At 46.0% G+C, this 22073-nt stretch overlaps 1 protein-coding gene across 7 annotated transcripts in view; it reads left to right on the top strand.

Annotated features, from left to right (window-relative positions):
* Positions 1-22073, top strand: part of BLK (BLK proto-oncogene, Src family tyrosine kinase) — a 150456-nt gene that overhangs the window by 118036 nt on the left and 10347 nt on the right. For all 7 annotated transcript variants that reach the window (XM_043510099.1, XM_043510094.1, XM_043510097.1 and 4 more), the window contains 5 exons: positions 1407-1510; positions 14844-14993; positions 15734-15886; positions 19226-19405; positions 19913-19989. In XM_043510099.1, the coding sequence (XP_043366034.1) occupies positions 1407-1510; positions 14844-14993; positions 15734-15886; positions 19226-19405; positions 19913-19989 (664 nt within the window). The remainder of the gene's footprint in view (positions 1-1406; positions 1511-14843; positions 14994-15733; positions 15887-19225; positions 19406-19912; positions 19990-22073) is intronic.

Here is a 22073-nt window from a genome sequence, read left to right on the forward strand (position 1 = left end):
CCTGCATTTATCCTTATTGAACCTCATTAGATTTCTTTTGGCCCAATCCTCCAATTTGTCTAGGTCCTTCTGTATCCTATCCCTCCCCTCCAGCGTATCTACCACTCCTCCCAGTTTAGTATCATCCGCAAATTTGCTGAGAGTGCAATCCACACCATCCTCCAGGTCATTTATGAATCCTCCAGGTCATTTATGGTCATAAATACCAGTGAATTAAAGGGCTCAGATGAGGTGCAAATGGAGTTTCTAGTGTGGTAGAAAAGTAAAAGACAGCATTCAATTTCAATTTGGAAGGAATTCAGTCCCTTAACATATCTGCAATCAGTAACTGCTTAAAAGGGATACACTTTGTAATATAATGTCATATGATTATTTAGTAGCTTTGGTCCCAACGAATTCCAATGGGTACAGTTCAAAAAAAGGTCATTCCAGTTTAGGGTGACTAGATAGCAAGTGTAAAAAATTGGGATGGAGGTGTGCGCAGTAAAAGGCACCTATATAGGATATACCAAGTATCGGGACTGTCCCTATAAAATTGGGACAGCTGGTCACCCTACTCCAGTTTGAGAGCGATTCCTGATTCCAGTGATGTGGTGTATATTTATAAAACAGGGAATACAAGTAGAACCAGCAATATCTCTGGAACTAAAATGAACTTTTTAAGTGTCTCCACTGAGGAAGAGCACTTGCATATACAGCCATCACTCTGCTCACCACTGAAAAACCTTTTCCTGGGGCAGAACATGACAGCTCTTTAATAGCCCAGAGCAATGACACTTAGTAAGATAGAGAAGTGAAGACTTATCCAGCTGAACCTGCAAAAGAATATATACAGGCTTATCCCTGGGATATACATTCACCCTGATATTTGGACGCAAAGTGGACAGAACTCTTATCCTAATCTCTTGAAAAATGTTGCATTAGGGGACTCTTCCCAACCTAAAACCATCCTGAATTGTAGTCAGTCTTAGACAGAGGAACATCCAACCTAGGACTGAAGGCGAGTGCTTGGGTTGAGTCCAGTTCCCTGCTATCACAGACAACCACCTCACCTAATCCTGTTCATCAACCTATCAGCTCCATCTTAAAACTAGTGAGGTTGTTTGCCCTCACTACTCCTGTAGGAAGGCTGTTCCAAAACCACACTCCTCTGATGGTTAGAGAGCTTCTTCTAATTTCCAACCTGAATTTAGTCATGGCCAGTTTATCCCCATTGTTCTTCAACTTAAATAGCTCTTCTCACTCCCTTGATGTGTTTCTAAAGAGCAATCATGTCCCCTCATAGCCTCCATTTTGCTAGACTAAACACAACACTCAGCCTTTTAATGGCACGACAGTGAACAGCTGGGTAGGATTTGCCTCTTCTTGGAGCTCTTTATAACTATTTCATGACTTTTCTCCCTCAGATGGTTTTTTAAAGCTCTCAGTAGAAAAGATGCTGAACGGCTGTTGATGGCTCCTGGCAACAAAGTTGGGTCTTTCCTGGTACGAGAGAGTGAAACAAATAAAGGTAAGATTTGGGAGGTGGGTTGCCTCTGATTATTGCCGTTGCTGGACAAACCTCCAATGATTTCAGATTAGAACCCCCGCAAATTTGGCTGCTTCTCCTATGTTTCTACATTCTTGAAACCTACTGGAGCTGTACCAACCTAGACAGGTTAGATTGGATACAAGATATCTGCAAAACTGGGCCCTACTTTCATGAGATCAGATTTTCTCACAAGATTTCTTGTATTTCCAGTTCCAGTGCTTGGATGTGGGTGTGGAAATGATGGCTATCTGCAGAACAGCCCCTGTCATATTTTGTGCCAAAGATGTGGGAAGTTCAAGGGGGAGTGGTGGCCAAAATTTTTCCATAGAATTGTTGTTTTTCTCCAATGGAAATGGCTTTTTTGACAAAATGGACACTTAGTCAACATTTTTCATAGCGCATTTGGGTTTTCAACCAAAACTCAACACATTTTGACGAACATTTTGATGAAAATAATTTCATTTTTTTGGAAATTTTTCACAGGAGGGAAAAAATCATTTCCCTGCTACCTTTAATGGGGGGAATTGATCCAAATGTTTCAGAGCCTCTGAAAGGCTTGATTCTGTGCATGGACATACATTTGAGCCAGGGGAGAAAGGGTAATTCACAAGCTTTCTGAACTGATTCACCCATCCCTAGTTATTAATTTTCACATACACACTGATGTACAGGTGCTGAGGACTCAATCAGACATAGATGGAAGGGGGGAATCGCTGAAGTAAACAATTGTAACCCACACATGTCCTGGGTGTGGTGTTTTGTCCCCTCTAATGGAAACGAGCTACAGCCTTAGCTAAGGGCCATGTAGCTTTTAGCTTATGCAATAGAGGCTCATGCATTTAGCTCCAGAGGTTCCAGGTTCGATCCCATCTGCTGCCAACCGTGGTCTGTCGGTGTTACATAATCTTTTGTGTGTATGTAACTGTTAAGATCTTGTTTCTTTGTGCTGCACTGTCAAAGGTTATGTCTCAAGGTTTCCCCTTTGGGATGAAGGCAGGCATTTATACAGCATTCCCTGGGTGACAGCATTCCTGTGGGACCTCTTAGCAGGTCCACCCTCTTCCAGAAGGGTATAAAACAGTCTAAATAAAAAGGCAAATCTTCCCAAGGCCCATAAGGAGCCAGACCCCTCCCTCACACAAAGGAGGGGAAGCTCTCTCTGTGGCTCCACAGGAAATCCCAGCTCCCAGTCTCTTCCATGGCTACAGGCCAAGCATTAGTCCTGGAGATGTCAATAAATGCAACAAACCAGCCTGCCTTCTTTTCTCAGGGGGCGCAGGCTGGCAGTGCTGCCAAGCTGTTCCTCGGCAAAGAACCCCACGCCCTAGCCCTTGTCTACACTACAGATTAATTCAGTTTAATTAACGTCACTCAGGGATGTGAAAAATCCACATCCTGAGTGGCATAAATTACACTGACCTAAGTGCTATGTCAGTAGGAGAGCATCTGCTGCTGACATACCTATCGCCTCTTGCAGAGGCAGGAATTATTAAGCTGATGAGAGAGCTCTTTCCTGTCAACTTAAGAGTGTCTTCACCACAAGCGCTACAGCAGCATGGTGCAGCTGCGCTGCTGGAAATGATGTAGTGTAGATGTAGCCCTAGTCTGGGAGCTCTAGCACTGCTTGTTTCGGAATGTAATCATAACTGGGCTGAGCACCTCCCCTTTAAGGGCCCACCCCCAGGCCTGACAAGCCATGCAGGTGCAGCGGGTTGGGATGATTGTGGCTACAGAGTTCTTTAAGCCCTTCTTGACTGCTGTGTGTGTGGGAGGTGGGGAGGTTCTCTGCCCCATCACATGCACTTTTATAATTTTAGGAAGTGTGCTGTCTGCAAAGTCTGGCAGCCATTTTGTGTTCACTTCAGGGCAGAGGATTACCAGGAAGTCACAGACCGGGTTCTCCAAAGGGGACTTTGTTTTTGTTCTTTCTTGTTTTATGGTTCTTGCATCCATCTGCGTAAAAGATGGGAGTATACTTGGTCATAGAGGCAAGGTGGTTCAGTGGTTTAGGCTCTAGCCTAGGATGTGGGAGAGGTGGTTCATGTCCTTGATCCACACAGACTGCCGGTGTTACTTTAAATAAGTCATTTAGTTTCTCTGGGCTCCTCTGTTCCCCATCTGTAGAATGGGAACAATAGCATTTCCTTACCTCCCAGTGGTGTTGTGAGGCTAAATTCATTAAAGATAGTGAGGCAGTCGGATAGTACAGTATTGGGGGCCATATAAGTATCTTAGATAGGCAGAAATTTGGAGTGTCCCCTGCAGTGGTATGAAAAGCTACTAACCTCTCCTCATTGAAATCCCTCCTCAATGCCCACTTCTACAATGTGTTATCTATAAGAACGACCACACTGGCTCAGACCAATGGTTCATCAAGCTCAGTATTCTGTCTCTGACAGGGGCTAGTGTCAGAGGCTTCAAGGGGAATGAGCAGCACAAGGCAAGTTATTGGGTGATCCATCCCCTGTCGTCCAGTCCCAGCTTCTGGCAGTCAGAGGCTTAGGGGCACCTGGAGTATGGGGTTCCATCCCTGACCATCTTGGCTCAGAGCAGTTGATGGATCTCTGCTCTATGAACTTATCTCATTCTTTTTTGAGCCAACTAATAAAAGCTTGGGAGAGGGGTAGCTGGCTTAGATGCTTAATTTTTTTTAAAGTGCTTGTATATGATCGCCTCTTTCACCAACTTTCATGTGCTTCTCTTGTACCTTTGACAAGGAAGCTCTTCAAAACAGGGACTGTCCCTTTCTCTGGGTGGCCAGTCCCTCGACATATTGTGGGCCCCACCATTACATAACAATAGTGTGGGTGACAAGCTCTTTTTCCAGCTCACAACACTGAGAGGAGCCTTCGTTGATTAGATGTGCCATTCTCAGGCAAAGAAGACCTTGCCTTGCTAAGCAGGGAGAGCAAGTTACTTGAGAAAAGGAGACTGAGCAGGGACCTGATAACAGTTTTCAAATACGTTAAGGGCTGTTATAAAGAGGAATGTGATCAATTGTTCTCCATGTCCAATGAAGGTTGATCAAGAAATAGGCTTAATTTGCAGCAAGGGAGATTTGGGTTAGATATTAAGAAAAAAGTTTTAACCATAAGGGTGGTTAAGCTCTGGAACAGGCTTCCAAGGGAGTTTGTGGAATCCCCATCAATGGAGGTTTTTAAGAAAAAGTTGGACAAACACCTTTCAGGGGTGGTCTAGGTCAGTGGTTTTCAACCTTTTTTCATATTCAGACCCTTAAAAAATTCAAATGGAGGTATGGACCCCTTTGGAAATCTTAGACATAGTCTGTGGACCCCTAGGGGTCTGCGGAGCACAGGTTGAAAACCACTGCCTTTGCGTGGGGGAGTGGACTAGATGACCTTTTGAGGTCCCTTCCATTTCTATGATTCTATGTAACTGTCTCCAACAAGTAAGCCAAAGCCCCTGTGTTTGAAGCAGAGTGACAAACTTTTTTTCTAAACATAAAACCATGCCTTTCCCCACCCAGTGGGGACTTACTGAGCTGGGTCTAGCCAAGTGGTTTCTTTGTACATAGATCTGTGACATCCAGAACTTCAGGCTTATCTAGGGCAAGTTCTGGGACAGGAAAATCTGAAAAAAAAGCGCTTCAGAGTTTCACCTCAGAGAGCCACTCAGTAACATCAGTATTGATTCTGCGGCTAGCAGGATGTGGTCCCTTTAAGCAAGCCAGGAATAGACTAGCTATGTAGCCACATGCCTCGATCACTGTTACTTCCGTCCTCTCTTGCCCACTCCTTCCTTTTGTTTTTTATACCCATTATTATAGAATCATAGGACTGTAACGGACCCTGAGAGGTCATCTAGTCCAGTCCCCTGCTCTCATGGCAGGGCTAAGTATTATCTAGACCATCCCTGACAGGTGTTTGTCTAACCTGCTCTTAAATATCTCCAATAATGGAGATTCCACCACCTCCCTAGGCAATTTATTCCAATGCTTAACCACCCTGGAAGTTACAAAGTTTTTCCTCATGTCCAACCTAAACCTCCTTTGCTGTAACTTAAGCCCATTGCTTCTTGTCCTATCCACAGATGTTAAGGAGAACAATTTTTCTTCCTCCTTCTTGTAGCAAACGTTTATGTACTTGAAAATTGTTATCATGTCCCCTCTATCTTCTCTTCTCTGGACTAAAAAACCCAATTTTTTTCAGTCTTCCCTCATAGGTCATGTTTTCTAGAACTTTAATCATTTTTGTTGCTCTTCTCTGGGCTTTCTCCAATTTGTCCACATCTTTCCTGAAATGTGGTGCCCAGAACTGGACATAATACTCCAGCTGAGGCCTAATCAGTGTGGAGTAGAGCGGAAGAATTACTTCTCATGTGTTGCTTACAACTCCTGCTAATACATCCCAGAATGAGGTTTGCTTTTTTTGCAGCAGTGTTACACAGTTGACTTATATTTAGCTTGTGATCCACAATGATCCCCAGATCCCTTTCTGAAGTACTCCTTCCTAGGCAGTCATTTCCCATTTTCTACGTGTGCAGCTGATCGTTCCTTCCGAAGTGGAGTACTTTGCATTTGTCCTTATTGAATTTCATCCTATTACCTCAGACCATGTCTCCAGATTATTTTGAATTTTATTCCTATCCTCCAAAGCACTTGCAACCCCTTCTGGGTTGGTATCATCCGCAAACTTTATAAGTGTACGCTCTGTGCCATTCTCTAAATCGTTGAACAGAACCAGACCCAGAACTGATCCCTGCGGAATTCCACTCATTATGCCCTTCCAGCTTGACTGTGAACCACTGATAACTACTCTCTGGGAACAGTTGTCCAATCTTATGCCTTGATTTAAGTTGGGCCTTGCCTGGGTAACTGACTTCAGTGGGGCTCTGGAAGGGCTGTGACAGTCACATTCAGTGGGACTCCATGCAGGCCCAGCAATTCACCCTATGCTGTCAAATGAAGGGCTGGAAAGGGAGTGAGGTAGGATTGCCAAACCTCCAGGATTATCCTGGAGTCTCCAGGAATTAAAACTTTTTCTTTAATTAAAGATTATGTCATGTGATGAAAGCTCCAGGAATTCATCCAACCAAACTCAGTGAGGCAGCTCAGTGAGGCAACTCAATGGGGCCATTTGCCCACACATATTCCTAGTCTCTATGGTATCTGTCATAAATATAAAGGGAAGGGTAAACACCTTTAAATCCCACCTCTGCCACCATTTCAAGGTTCCTTCCCCACTCTGAACTCTAGGTTACGGATGTGGGGACCTGCATGGAAAAGTCCCCTAAGCTTATTTTTACCAGCTTAGGTTAAAACTTCCCCAAGGTACAAACTATTTTACCTTTTGCCCTTGGACTTTATTGCTGCCACCACCAAGCATCTAACAAATATATAACAGGGAAAGAGCCCGCTTGGAAACATCTTTCCCCCCAAAATCCTCCCAAACCCTACACCCCCTTTCCTGGGGAAGGCTTGATAAAAATCCTCATTCTAGCTAGATTACTTACTAAGTTCTAAGACCCCATTCCTTTTCTGTTCCCGGCAAAAGCATCACCCAGACAGAGAGAACCTTTATTTCTCCCCCCGATCCAGCTTTGAAAGTATCTTGTCTCCTCATTGATCATTTTAGTCAGGTGCCAGCGAGGTTATCCTAGCTTCTTAACCCTTTACAGGTAAAAGGGTTTTTCCTTTGGCCAGGAGGGATTTAAAGGTGTTTACCCTTCCCTTTATATTTATGACAGTATCTATGGCCTAGATTGTAAACACTTCGTGGCAGGGACCATTTCTTTCCATACATGTGTACCGTCTCTGGAACAGTGAGGGTCTGATCCTGATTGAGACCTCTGGCAAATAAATAATAATCATGAATAAACTCTATATTTGTCAGTGCTGTGGAGAATGGGTCAATCTACACCACATAGTATTTTCTGTCCCTGATTCGACTGATACAAGGGGTGGAAGTAGGATCTTGTGAATAAAATATATGACTTGGACTCAGGAGACATCAAACATATGAACATAGGTGGGATAAGGCTGGATCAGAGCCGAGCTCCATCATGTTCAGTACTGTGGTGAGAAGAAGTTGCCAAGGAAAGTGTGAGACATCTTGAAGAAGGTAGATGTGGCAACATAATCTGTGTGGTTAGAAGTTTGGCTGTGTATGTGTGTGTGTGTGTTCTCCCTGTCTGCTGCCCCAGTTCTGCGCAGGCAGCCAGCACAGCAGACCTCGAGTGAACCACCCAATGACCACAAGATCTGTTAAGGTACAAAGGCACCAGGCCAGGTTTATTGTCGACAAAGCACAGTAATAGCCCCTGGCAGACTCTATGAGGATACTAAGACGTGTATGTCCGTGACAATGGACGCAGGTCTGTGTATGGCAGGACTTTCCATTCCTCCCTCGGCTGGACCAAAATACTCTCTCAGAGATACCTCTTTATAGCTTGATGCAAACAAGTCACGTACTGCCCCTCTGCCATAGTTAGTTACTGCCCCTGGATGTGGCTAGTTATCACCCATCACCTGGTACCTGGTGGTTCCATCAAAACATCTCTATTCATCACACTGTCATCCTGACCTTATCTTTTAGGAGGGGTCAGTGTGTTTCTGTTATCCATGGGGAATGTTTTTGTACCATCATTGATATCAGGATGTTCTGATACCACTTGATATCGGGATGTTCCGGTACCACTCTTCTGGTGTGCGTTTGCGAGAGTGCTCTGTGCCTAGCACTTCTTAGGAATGTGCGTTTCTGCAATATCAGCCCTGTTCTTGCCAGATTCGGTGAACTTGCAAGCAGGGAGAGCCTGACATTTGCTCACTGCCTGACTTTTGCTAACTTTGCTTTATATCAGCAAAGCTTGCCCACTACTTTAGCTCAGGCCTCAGTCCGGGCCTCTAATACAAGGGCTTATATGTCAGGCTCTCTTCCTACTGCAGTCTGCTCCATGACAATTTTCTCCTAACTCGTAATAGTTGGTGATTATCTTATGCCTGAAAGTGTGAGCTTTTATCTTTATTCTGACACACTCTGTTATTTTGGTATTTGTTATTCTACCTCTGGCTGTTTTTAATCTGGATAAGTGGTCAATCCCTCTTTTAATTTTACTAAGTTCTTGTCTTCTGTTTGACTGCTGACTCTGCCACAGACTTCCTGAATCACAGGCTTCCTGAATCAAGCCACTTAATCTCTCTCAACCTTGGTTTCCCCATCTGTAAAAGAGAAAAGCTGTCCCTCAAAGGGTGTTGTGAGGCTGAATTCACCAATGTACAGCACCTTGGGATCCACAGACAGAAGTGCAAAGTATTATTGTTAAAGCTATAAATTAATACACACTGGGCAGTGTGGTTGAATTCATGTTGCTCTTTGAACTTAAAGATTTTTGTTCTTTATTTACATATTTATTTACATCCACCTTCCATCAACAGAGTTTATACTCCTGACCTTCAGAACTGGCCTCTACCTTTTGAGCTAAAGGAGTGACTCCATTAACTGGTAACAATAGTAGGCTGTTATCTGCGACTGGCACAGCCACTAGATGGGGACACAGAACACTTTGCTAGTGTATTACATGTTCAGAATTCATCCTTACCATTGTAGTGAAGCAGGTATTTACAGTTCCAGTAATCTAATTTTGTCTATGATTGATTTTCTAAAGTATTGTAATGCTGGCAATTTCCCTTTAAATTTAAATTTTATAGAGGACACTAGGGGTACCTTCAACAGCATAGTAAGTTGGGGCATTTGTCAAGACGACCTGATAAGCAGGTCACTAATGAAACAGATACCAGAGAGCAAATCTGCCTAAGCTGGAGGAAATAAACCTTCCAAAAAATAATAATTGTACTGAAACTTGTGGAAACAGCTGTGCCTCACTAACCTCAGACTAACAGAAAATGAGCATCTCTGGGGTGTGGGGGGAAGGAAGAGTTTGCCCACAATCTCTAGCTTTTTTTCTCAACATCACTAAAGTTTGAATGTTGGAAGGGCTAAGAAAATATTACCTGTGCAGTTACTGGTCCCACTGAAACTGATGTATCTTTCTTAAGGCACCACTCGTAACTTTTGCTAAGGATGGACAGACCAGTGCTGTGGGACTACACTACTGTGATAAGGGCTGTTTTCTTGGCAGGACCATTCCAGGCACAATGAAGTAAAAATCCCATAAGAGAATCAGAAGTTTCCAGTCTAATTTGCAGACTCAGTGGGCCAATTCTGATCTCAGTTATCCTGGTGTAATGCCACAGAGAGGAAGGCTAGACTTGTGGGCAAGGCACTGGTGTAGGACTTGTGAAATATGGGTTGAGTTCCTAGATTCTGCCACAGACTCACTGTGTGCCATTGGGCACATCATTTAATCTCCCTCTGCTTGGTTCCCCATCTGTAAAACAGGGATGATGCCTCACAGGGCTGTGTGAGAATGAATGCAATACAGTGTGGGAGGTTCTCAGATACTACAGGAATGGGGGTATATGAGGGTGGAGAGTCTGAGGCTAAGACAGCCCTGATTACAGAAAGAGCCAAAACTAGGCTGAATCAGGTTTCAGAGCGGTAGCCATGTTAGACTGTATCAGCAAAAAGAAAAGAAGGACTTGTGGCACCTTAGAAACTAATAAATTTATTTGAGCATAAGCTTTCATGGGCTACAGCCCACTTCACCAGATGCATTCAGTGGAAAATGCAGTAGGAAGATATATATATGAATATATATACAGAGAACATGAAAAAATGGGTGTTGCCATACCCAATATAATGAGTTAGTTAAGGTGGGCTATTATCAGCAGGAGAAAAAAACCCTTTTGTAGTGATAATCAGGATGGCCCATTTCCAACAGTTGACAAGAAGGTGTGAGTAACACTAGGGGGAAAAATAAGCATGGGGAAATAGTTTTACTACACAAAGGGACGCTCTAGGGGCAGCTGCCTGATATTACATAGAAGTACCTAGTTCAGGGGTAGGCAAACTACAGCCCGCAGGCTGCTTCCAGCCCATCAGATCTTTTATTCCAGCCCTTGAGCTCCCGCCGCGGAGCAGGGACAGGGGCTTGCCCCGCTCTGCACATGCCATGGCTCCGCGTGGCTCCCAGAAGCAGCAGCATGGTGGGCATTTTTGCCCTCCAGCTCCTAGGCATAGGGGCAACCAGGGAGCTCTGCACGCTGCCCCCACTCCAAGCGCTAGTTTTGCAGCTCCCATTGGCTGGGAACTGTGGCCAATGGGAGCTGCAGGTGCAGTGCCTGCAGACGGGGCAGAGATGCCTGGCCACACCTCCACATGGGAGCCGGAGGGTGTCATGCCCACTATGCTGCTGCTTCCAGGAGCTGTGGGGGTTGCACCTGCAGACAGGGCAATGTGCAGAGCTGCCTGGCCACACCTCCACATAGGAGCTGGAGGGGGGACATGTTGCTGATTCTGGGAGCTGCTTGAGGTAAGCGCTGCCCACAGCCTGCACCCCTGACCTCCTCCTGTGCCCCAACCCCCTGCCCCAGCTCTGATCCCCCTCCCACCTTTCAAATCCCTCGGTCACAGCCTGGAGCTTCCTGCTGCACCCCAAATCCCTCATCCCCAGCCCCACCCCAGAGCCCGCACCCCCAGCTGGAGCCCTCACTCTCTCCCTCACCTCAACCGCCAATTTCATGAGCATTCATGGCCCACCATACAATTTCCATACCCAGATGTGGCCCTCGGGCCAAAAAGTTTGCCCACCCCTGCCCTAGATAGATGGTTCATACACTGACTTCAGTAGTGTTAGGCTGGATTGGGGCTTGTGTGCATGAGATCAGAATTTTGTACAAAAGATTTGAATAGTTCAGAGAAGCATCTGCTTATCCTAACAGAATTGCCAGTCCACTCAGACAGGTCCATTGTTTCAAGGAAGTCTTCATGATTTCGTCCCATTTTCTTGCTCACTTTTGCTTTCTTATTATGATGATGTGTATTTGTCTTGTGGTAGCCCTCAGGGGACTTGAATCAGGGCCTCACTGTGCTGCAGGTTACACACCCATATAACAAAAAGACGGTCCCTGAGTTCAAAGTCTTGTCCTATGATGAATGGCAAGAGGTGGATACAACAAACAAATGGCAGGAGGGGTGAGGGAAACAAATAACAGTGAGATGATTATGGTTAGTCCCAACACAAAAATCATAACTAGTCCTTGGAAGAGTAAAATTCACCCCTTCCTTTTGGCCAGAGATCTCATGCACTTAGTGACTGGAGGGTTGGTACCCCCTCAAATTCTTACTGCAGGGATGTATCTGCATGCTGGGATGTGTACACTGAATTATTGTTGTATTGTTATTATTGTACTGATTGACCTAGCTGGCTGTATTCGTTGGCTTATTAGTATAGTGTTCCTTATTAGTACTGAGCTCTGCAGGCGGCTTCATTATTGCGGAGGTGACTGTGAGTCATTGAAGCTACTAGTGTTGGGGATTTTGTGTCAATCTTTCATTGTTATTGTTGTTAAGAGAAGAGAGAATTAAAGCCTTCCAGCCTTGACACTTTCCCTTTCCACTAGTAGCAGGTGTCCGGCTCTGTTCTGTAATCAACCCTGACTGGGTAAATGACTTTGAAATGAACCAGACCCTGGAGGTCTCGTATTTCAGATGAACAGCTATGGAAACGATCGTGGAAAATCTTCTCTTCCGCTCCCCTGAAATAAACCGGAGCTGCTTAGGAAAAAAGAAGTGACATGATGAAGTTCAAGAAACAGACTAAACTCCCGTGCCAGCTGAAATGCATTCTATGCTGCCCAAAACGATATAGCCATTCATTAAAATAAATGGCGAGGTAAATATTAAGGCTAGCATTAGACAGCTGATTGATTTGTCTGTAGGACTGCTGGATTCTAATCATCAGGCAGAGCTCTTATTACAGTGGATCACTTCATTGAGAAAAGCAAGTTAATCTCAAGCAAATGGAAGTGCTGGAGAAGAGGACACTTGGATAATCAGGATCTGGATTTCCACCAAATGTCCCCTAGTTTTGCACACCTCCATTTTTGGTTAGCCAACATGAGGCTTCTTAGGGCTGATTTGCAGAGGTGCTGAGCACCATCGCTCCTATTCACATAATTGAGTCATTAATTTTAAGGCTACAAGGCCCATCAGATCATTGAGTCTGATCTCCTGCACAACAAACATCTCTTCCAGAAAGGCATCCAGTCTTGATTTGAAGATGGAGATGGAGAATCCACTACTGCCTTTCAGCATTTGTTCCAGTCGCTAAGGGTCCAATGGTTTTCAGTTAAAAGACTGTTTGCTCGGCACACTCTGAAAATCAGACCCAAGTAGTCTCAGGTTGGTAATCCAAAAACAGAGGCATCCCAAAATTACTGGCCACTTTTGAAAGCATTGGCCCAAAGACCTCCCAAATCCTGATTCCCCAGAAGTTGAAACTGCGTCAGGGTGAATATATCCAGAAGAATTTGATGTAAAAGACAAGCACGATTGAGCATGATTGCCAGTCACTGGTTAGGAGAGACTCAGGGCTGCAGCAGGAATGGGTATTGCTGCAGAATGGGAACAAGGTAAGTTGGCAGAACAATCAGAACAGGACTGGAATAGCAGGGAATGCTGCCAGTCAGGGCTCAGAGTTGCATTGCAATGCAAGACTGAACTAGTAGGAGGTATTGCAGCCCAGGACTGAAGTGCATTGACAGAGTTAGAATCATAGAAGATTAGGGTTGGAAGAGACCTCAGGAGGTCATCTAGTCCAATCCCCTGCTCAAAGCAGGACCAACGCCAATTATGGGGGCTCAAGACTGGAATATCAAGGAATATTGCATGGCAGGGGGGAGGGGTGGGAGATGGGGAAGAGGAATACTTATACAGAGAAGACAACTAACACTTCTTAACCATATTCATACTGACCCTCTACATTTTTTACTGACACAATACAAAATACAAAAAAGGCCAATAGGTCAGTATTACACATTTTTAAAAGTCCTCCCATGTCTGGAATACTATGATTTCAAAGCAATTTTGGGTGCACACGACTTCTGTTTATGGTCCGATATGACAGATTTTCTTATATAGAATCCAGTACTTCAAACATAAAAAAAAATCACATAAATCCACATTAATCTGGTGTAGTCCCAGTCCGGAAACATACTGCAGACAAAGGAAATAGTCTCTACACTGTCTTGCAAGTTTTACTGATGTACATTTGAAACTATCACTCCATAAATGAACTGGCTGCTAGCAACCCATATTGGACTGGACTAGCAGGGAGTCAAGAAGGGCAGATTAGAGGTGTATTTTCAGACCTGCACGAAACCCCAGGATTTAAATAATAAGGATGTTGCATGTCAGGACTCAGGTACTTTGCCAGATGCTGGGATGGTCATCACCAGAGTGATAACACTTCCTTGGCAATGTTTAATCATGTGATATCTTGGTGGGATCATGTTGTATCCTCATTATTATATGTCAACTCTATCACTTAGAAACATCCCAGCTCCAAAGGGTATGTCATCACTTCAGCCAGGGGTATGACGGCAGCACGGGCTAGCCGCTCGCGTACATACCCAAGGTCTCAGGCGGGCTTGTACAGCCCATGCTGCTTCACTTTCATTGCTGTTGTTATTCGAGCTAGCTAGACCAAAGCAAGGTTGAGTGTCTACTCATGCTGCAGTCACACCTCGGATTGCAGTGTAGACGTACCCAAGGAGCAAACACTCTACACAGACAGACAGTGGGTAGGAGAAAGGAAGCCTAAGATCCGTTTTACAGATGGGGAGATGAGACATAGAGAGAGACTAAATGACTTGTCCAAGATTGTGAAGGGCACTTGTGTTAGAGCTGGGAGCAGAAACCCATTCTCCTGAGCATCACTCCAGTGCCTTCATGACAAAACTAATCTTCATGGTGGGATTTCAAAGAGAGCTGGGCCATTAGCATTCCGAGCAATGCAAGCCAAGGTTCCTAATGGCCATGAAATATCAGGGTCCTTAGTCTATGCTGATCGCTCGTAGGGGACAGGATAGAGTTCCATGACATCTGTTGCCCCCACAGACACACATGCTCGGAAGCCTCTAGTGTTGTCCATGGAGTTGCTGGATGTCATGGACCAAGAGCTAGATCCAAACTGGTAAATGCTATGTCCCTGTGAAATGTTGTCTGGCTGAAAGGACACGTGCCCAGATCTCACCAAGATGGAAGATGGATGGGAGGCAGCAGTGTAGCATGCCCTGCACCTGAATATTCCCAGCATAGATTCACCTGTCTGTGAGAGGGGCTATAGCCCATTGCAGACACAGGGCTACTGAAGGAAGATGAAAGCCATCAGGTCTGTCTCAGACCAGTGCTAGCCAGGCCAGTAAGTGTGGTTTCTTCTGCTTGTTCCCCAGATGCCTTTTCACTGTCCGTGAGAGACAGCACCTCTGCTCAAGGCGACATCATCAAACACTATAGGATCCGCTCCTTAGATGGCGGGGGATACTACATCTCCCCCAGGATCACCTTTTCCTCACTGCACCATCTAGTTCAGCATTACAGCAGTAAGCTTCCCGTGTCCTCGGACAGGGCTGTGTGTTGTAGCATTTGAGATGTACAGCTTGCTGGCACGAGGAGGCTGCATGGTCTGGTGCCTTATGGCCAGACGGGGGTTATCAATCAGTTGCATGCCCACTGAGCAGCGACTGTGTGGGGAGCAATACCTGTAATAGGTGGCAGTATAGGGAACGGGAAGATGGACGCAGGGTGGGCATGAAACACCTGCTCTAGCTAGCACTGGGTGGGGCTGCAGTGGAATGGAGATATACGAAGTGAGTCGGGCAGCTCCTGCAGGTCACTTGACCCACAGCTGTAAGCAAAGTGAACGTCCCAAAGCAGAGGTGCGCACGAGCAAAACTGCCCCTTCCAGGGGCACAGCGAGCTCCACGAGGCACTGGCGGGGCCACGGAGGTTCCACGGGGGAGGGGATGTGTGGAGATACTGGATTCCGGAGAGAGGTGTTGTGGGGGCGGTGGGGTGCAACCACTGGGATGCACTGGGACATGAGCCAGCTGGGGAAAGGGCTGCACTAGAGGATCTGCCATTGCATGGGTCCTCCAGGCCATGCTCCTGGGGCGCTCAGAGCTCTGGGGCTGAAGCAGCCTGTGTGGAGTGGCCGATCCACACGCTGAGGAGAAGGATAATTACCCTCTGCACGTCTCCAGACCAGCGACTCAGGCTGGAGGTTGAGCGGGAGGGTTTGGCCCTTTACCGACGAGCTGACAGGTGTTCTCTCAATACACAGACAAAGGGGATGGTCTGTGCCAGAGGCTGACCACACCGTGCACATCCCTGACTCCCCAGAGGCCCTGGGCGCAGGACGAATGGGAAATCCCACGGGAGTCTCTCAAGCTTGTGAAGAAACTTGGTTCGGGACAGTTTGGAGAAGTCTGGATGGGTAAGTACAGAGCTCTCCAGGGTCAGCCCCAGTCGCTACATGTGGCTCCCAGGAAAAGGGAAAATCTTGTTTTCTCAGAATTGTCACGAGTGCGGGACCTTGCTAGGACCCAGTCCCGCTGCTCATGGTGGGGGTGGGGTGGGAATGATACAGCCCATTCAACTGTGCTTCTTTAAGGCTGCATTGAGGCTTTAAAGGACAGCTCTTGCCACAGGTGTAAGACAACTGCACCTGTGTTTTCCCTTAGTCTTTCAGCAAGGGCACCCACTCCTAAGCTTCTGCTCCCCTAGCTGTTGTCTTTCCTGGGTGGAAGTATCTCTGTCCTTCCTGATTGGGAAATGTCCATCCTGAAGAATTCCCCGCCTTCCCCGTGTTATTCCCAGCAAAAGACAGGCTGTCGAAACAGGCCTGCTTGCTTCCTTTCCAGAGACTGATCATAGAGTGATTGTTAACAGTTGTAAATTGCCACTCACCACTTCCTATCCAAGCCTGTTTTATTCCTAAGATAAAACCATTACAGAGAAAACACATTAAAACAATAAAAGAACCTACGTGTATGCTAATAAGCTTACCAGAGATCCCTCTGCTCTGTCCCAGCTGTCTCCAGCATGGGTTCTGGCAGGAGAATCCTTCAAACCACCCAGAAAACAGGTTCCTAATAGTCTCAGCCTAGAACTAGCACCTTCCTGAAAAGTTTAGTCTGCCCTTGATACAGTTCAGGGGTCTTTGATCTGGAATTTCCAGAAGCAGGTCATTTTTCTCTCCAAAGTGTAGCTTGAAAGGGCTTCCCAAGTACCTTCTAGGAATCCCACTTAACACATACTGCCCCAAACAGTTCTTTGAAGTTCCTAACATTTATATTACAGTCCTACAAAAACACAAACAAACAATTGCATGTCCTACAAACAATTGCACGTTTAATACAATGGACTCCAAAGGTAGGAAACCTGATTCAATAAGGTTAAATCTAATTCAGTAAAGTTCATTCCGAATATTGCAGGAAATTGCCATCTGTTACAGCCCTGCTTGCAGAGCGGGGGGTGAGTAGCAGGAGGCGGTGTGCTTTGAGGGACACTATACCTACCTAAGACACAGGGGCCATGATCCCCCTTCAGAGCTTGCAGCTTGTGCTCCTACACATTGCTGGTCAGTGTGGGGAGGAGCTGGAGCTTAACTCCTCCTTCTCTTTCGCCCCTTTGTGGTTGATTGCTCCCAGGAGAGTGCAGGGATTGCAGTTTTGGCCAGCACTATGCAGAAGACTTGACTGCGTGTGCAAAGTCCCAGCTTCTTTAATTACGGATTCAGATACCACGGTGAGGGGCATAGCGAGATAGCTGAGAAATGGGATGACATGGCAAAGGAAATGAAGGCCATATATGAGGAGAACATTTCCTAGCAGTGGGGGTCTGTTAAGATGGGGAGCCGTCTCGTGGGAAGTGGTGGGAGTCACATTATTCAAGTGGCTTAAAAGCAGACCACAGAAAGGTCCTGAGAATAAGTCACAGGGCAGGGGCAGAGGGATAGCTCAGTGGTTTGAGCATGGGCCTGCTAAACCCAGGGTTGTGAGTTCAATTCTTGAGGGGGCCATATAGGGATCTGGGGCAAAAATTGAGGACTGGTTCCCCTTTGAGCAGGGGGTTGGACTAGATGACCTCCCAAGGTGTCCCTTCCAACCCTGATATTCTATGATAACCTTTTTCTTTCTGAACCATCCCAACATGCTATAAAAACTCCTCAGCCCACTTGTGCCACAACAACTGGTTTTCTGCATATAAAAGCCACGGCCGGTGTTAGGGGGTAGCAAGCAGGGCAATTGCCCAGGACTCCACGCCACAGGGGCCCCCACGAAGCTACATTGCTCAGGCTTCGGCTTCAGCCCTGGGAGGCAGGGCTCAGGGCCTCAGGCTTCAGCCCCACGTAATGGGGCTTTGGCTTTCTGCCCAGGGCCCTAGCGAGTCTAATGCCGGCCCTGCTTGGTGGCCCCCCTGAAACCTGTCACCTGGTGGAGAACTGCTGCCATGGGGATGATCCCGCATTGCCAGGGGAAGGGGAGTAGACTGGAGGCCCTGGTCTGTCTCCTTCCCATGGAACATTCATGATTCTGTAATAAGCCATGTTTATCCGGGATGGTGGTGACATCCCTTCCATCCCTTATCAGCCGTGGAACAGCCTTCAGGGCCCTGTGTGCTGTCAGGCACCTGATTGCCATCTGCCCTCAGCTTTACCACTTCTTGTTCCTCTCACCAGGAACTCAATAACCTCACACCACTCCTTGCTTTACTGCTCAGCTCCTCCAGAGCAGAACCCACAAGGGCTCCTTCCCCCCCTCCGGCCCCCATCCCCAGCATGGAAAAGGGAGCCACAGAAACATTGCCTGGGATCCCCTGCCTCTTCCATTCTGAGGATACCACCCGCTGGAATAGCCTCCAAACTCCTTCCAAGGTTACCTACTCCCCAGAGGCATGAATTTCTCTTACAGACTGGCTGAAAACAATGCTTATATGGGCCATCCTCTCCACCACTCCAGCACCCCCCACCAGTGTGCTGCGGTCTGTTTCCCCAGTTCCTAGTGTGTACCCAGCTTCCTCTACTCTCCACCACACCTTCCTGGGACCTCTACACAGTCAATGGAAGACTGTTAGTTTTCTTGCTGTTAGTTTTCTGTCTAAGGTAGATGACCCCCACCCCATCACTGAAGATGGGACACTAGATATGGAGGGCTCCAAGTAACTACAGAGAATTCTTTCCCAGGTATCTGCCTGGTTGGTCTTGCCCACATGCTCAGGTTTTACTGATCAGGAAGGAATTTTCTCCCGGGTCAGATTGGCTGACACCCTGGGGGGGGGGTTCTCCTTCCTCTGCACCATGTCTGCAGCATGGAGCATGGGTTGCTTGTAGGTTTAAACTAGTATAAATTGTGGATTCTCTGTAACTTGAAGTCTTTAAACCATGATTTGAGGACTTCAGTGACTCGACCAGAGGTTACAGGGTCTATAACAGAAGTGGGTGGGTGAGCTTTTGTGGCCTGCAATGTGCAGGAGGTCAGACTAGATGATCATGATGGTCTGTTCTGACCTTAAAATATATGAAGTAACTGAGCATCTCGTAATCTTTAATTTATTTACTCTCATAACACTCCTGTGAGATAGGGAAGGCCTATTATCCCATTGTACAGGTGGGGAACTGAGCCACAGAGCTTCAGAGGTAGTGAGGCTCCAAACTTTCATTGACTTGCTCCTCACACAGGAAAGCTGCGGCAGAGAAAGGAACTGAACCTGTTTCTCCCATGTCCCGGGCTAGCACCTTAACCATTGGACCATCCTTTCTCTTTTGCTGCAGGCTATTATAAGAACAGTGTGAAGGTGGCTGTGAAGACCCTAAAGGAGGGCTCGATGCCTCCCGATGCCTTCCTGGCTGAGGCAAACTTGATGAAGATGCTCCAGCATGACAAACTGGTCCGGCTGCATGCAGTAGTCACCAAACAGCCAATCTACATTGTGACAGAGTACATGGCCAATGGTAAAGAGCCTCCCCGTGCTTTTTTCTTTAGACATTTTTGGCTGAGTTTCAAAGGTTAGGCCAGTGCTTAGAATTTGTGCAACAGGTAGTGTAGGGGACAATGCCCCAGGTGCTGACTTTAATTTTTCTGGGTGGGTGCTCCAGCCCTGCTCCACCCTGAGGCTCCACCCCCTCTCTAAGGCCCCACCTCTTCCCTCCCCTGAGCACACCCCGCTCTCGCTCCACCCCCAGTGCTTCCTGCCTGCCACCAAACAGCTGATCGGTGGGTGGCGTAAAGAATCCTATGGGCTTTGCAAAGAGCTCTGTACAAAATATGAAGTGAAGTGGGTGTTTTCACTCTGACTCTGGTGCAGTTGATAGAGGCAGTGAAGTTCCTGAGATCTTCCCAGAAGTAAAAAAGCTGTAGACAGGTTGGATAACACTGGCTATAGAAGGATGTGGACCTAATGTGCAACTTTCACTCAAATCACATCATCCAGAGAACACTGTGTGTCTCCTCTTTTACAGGGTGCTTGTTGGATTTCTTGAAGACAGAGGATGGAAGCCAACTAAATCTCCCGAAACTCATTGACATATCAGCCCAGGTCTGTAGTCAGAGACATCAGAATGAGTGTTTGAAAAATGGTGCAATGTTATCCAAGATGACATGTTTGTAGACCCAAAGGGGATACATATTATTGGAGAGGGTTCAGAGAAGAGCCATCAACATGATTAAAAGATTGGAAAATATTCCTTATAGTGATGGACTCAAAGAGTTCAATCTATTTAGCTTATCCAAGAGAAGGTTCAGGGGTGACTTGATCACCATCTATACATATTTATACTCGGAACTGAAATTTGATAAAAGAGAGCTCTTCAATCTATCAGATAAAGGTATAACAATGACCAATGGCTGGAAGTTGAGGTTAGATAAATTCAGACTAGAAATAATGTGCATTTTTTAACATTTTTGAGGGTAATTGCCCACTGGAGCAACTTACCAAGGGCTGGGGGTAGATTCTCCATGACTGGTAATTTTTAAATCAAGACTGAATATTTTCTAAAAGCCTTGTAACAGTTATTGGACTTGAAGCAGGAATTAATTCAGGAAAGTTCTATGGTCTGTGCTATGCAGGATGTCAGACTAGATGATCAAAATGTTCCCTTCTGGCCTTAGAATCTATGACTCTGTGAGCTTCCAGATGTAATAGCCAGGGTTCCTCCCTTCACCTGCAGTACCGATGGGAATGCCAACCCATCATCAGCATCATCCGACACCTCACATGGGGGTCCTTTTCTTAGCACTCTGTGTAAAATGGAAGGCAGAGTCTTTCCTGGCTTCGTGAGCAGAAAAGTCTTTTCTCTTTTCTCCAGACGGCCTTAGTAAGAGAAGGTTCTGCTCTGGAGCGACAGTGATCTACCATGTGTAGGGACACAGGCAAGAAGAGAATCTGTTTTTCAGAGGTGCTGAGCATCTCGAGTTCTGGTTGACTTGATTGGGAGTAATGGATGCTCAGCCCCTCTGAAGAGGAGGCAACATAAATTAGGGGGATTAATATGCACTGAGATGCCTAACATTAGGCAGCGCTTATTGTTGTAATATGACCGCTGTATCCTCCATCTGAGGATCTGGAGGTGTTTCTTTTGCAAACATTAACCAGTGTAACTTCACAACTTCTTTGGAGGTACATAAGTATGTTAACAGGTTTCAGAGTAGCAGCCGTGTTAGTCTGTATTCGCAGAAAGAAAAGGAGTACTTGTGGCACCTTAGAGACTAACAAATTTATTTGAGCATAAGCTTTCGTGAGCTACAGCTCACTTCATCGGATTATACAGGTGGAGAAACTCAGCTGCAGGGTCTTGCCCACGTTTACCCTCAAAGCTGGGGATTTTCACAAGCCCTCAACACTGCTCCTGGTGGAATCAATATGAGCTTTGTCATTGATTTCCACAGGAGAAGAGCTAGACTGGCATTGAGTATTTTAGAAAGCCTGACTGAGGAGCTATCCAAGGTCAGAGCTGAGATTAGAACCCAGCGCTCTTGGCACCCAATGCAATTCCTTAGCCACATGGCCACCATTCCTCTCTTTGGTGGTGATGAGCTAATTTGACAGTCATTTTCAGTTATGCTGTATTTAACAAGTCTCTTTTCCAGTGCTGGTACAGGATCCAGCTACAATTCATATTTGTTTTTAAATGAATAAAATACCTTTAAATGTGTATTTCTGAGGAGGTGCTATCTTACACGGCAGAAGCATCTGCTTTTCATTTACCCAGAAGCAAAAATACTGAAATATCTTTAAGAAGCAGCCCTATTAACTATTTTTATACCTCCTGTGAACGGTGTAACAGTTCTTTTCCTCTTCACTAGTGATAAAATCTGGTCTGCTGCCTTACCTTTGATATCTGTAATAGATTAAGGGGAGCAGCTGCAGACTCATTCATGAGAAGTTGTTTCTATTTTTTATAACTTGAAGGAAATAGTCAGTGGTTAGTTTTAAATTCCTGAAGAGAAACACAACTGACCAAATTTATCCCTCAGGTAACTCCACTCACTTCAGTTGGGGGTTACACCAGGGAATTTGGCCCAATGAGTTTGTAGGGAAGAGAAAAAAAAATTCCATATCAGGAGCAGAGCTGAGCAAATAAATGATTTTTTTTTCAGTTCGGCCACTGAATCAAAACATCA

The sequence above is a fragment of the Dermochelys coriacea genome, chromosome 3 (assembly GCF_009764565.3).
Source record: "Dermochelys coriacea isolate rDerCor1 chromosome 3, rDerCor1.pri.v4, whole genome shotgun sequence".
Taxonomy (NCBI): domain Eukaryota; kingdom Metazoa; phylum Chordata; order Testudines; family Dermochelyidae; genus Dermochelys; species Dermochelys coriacea.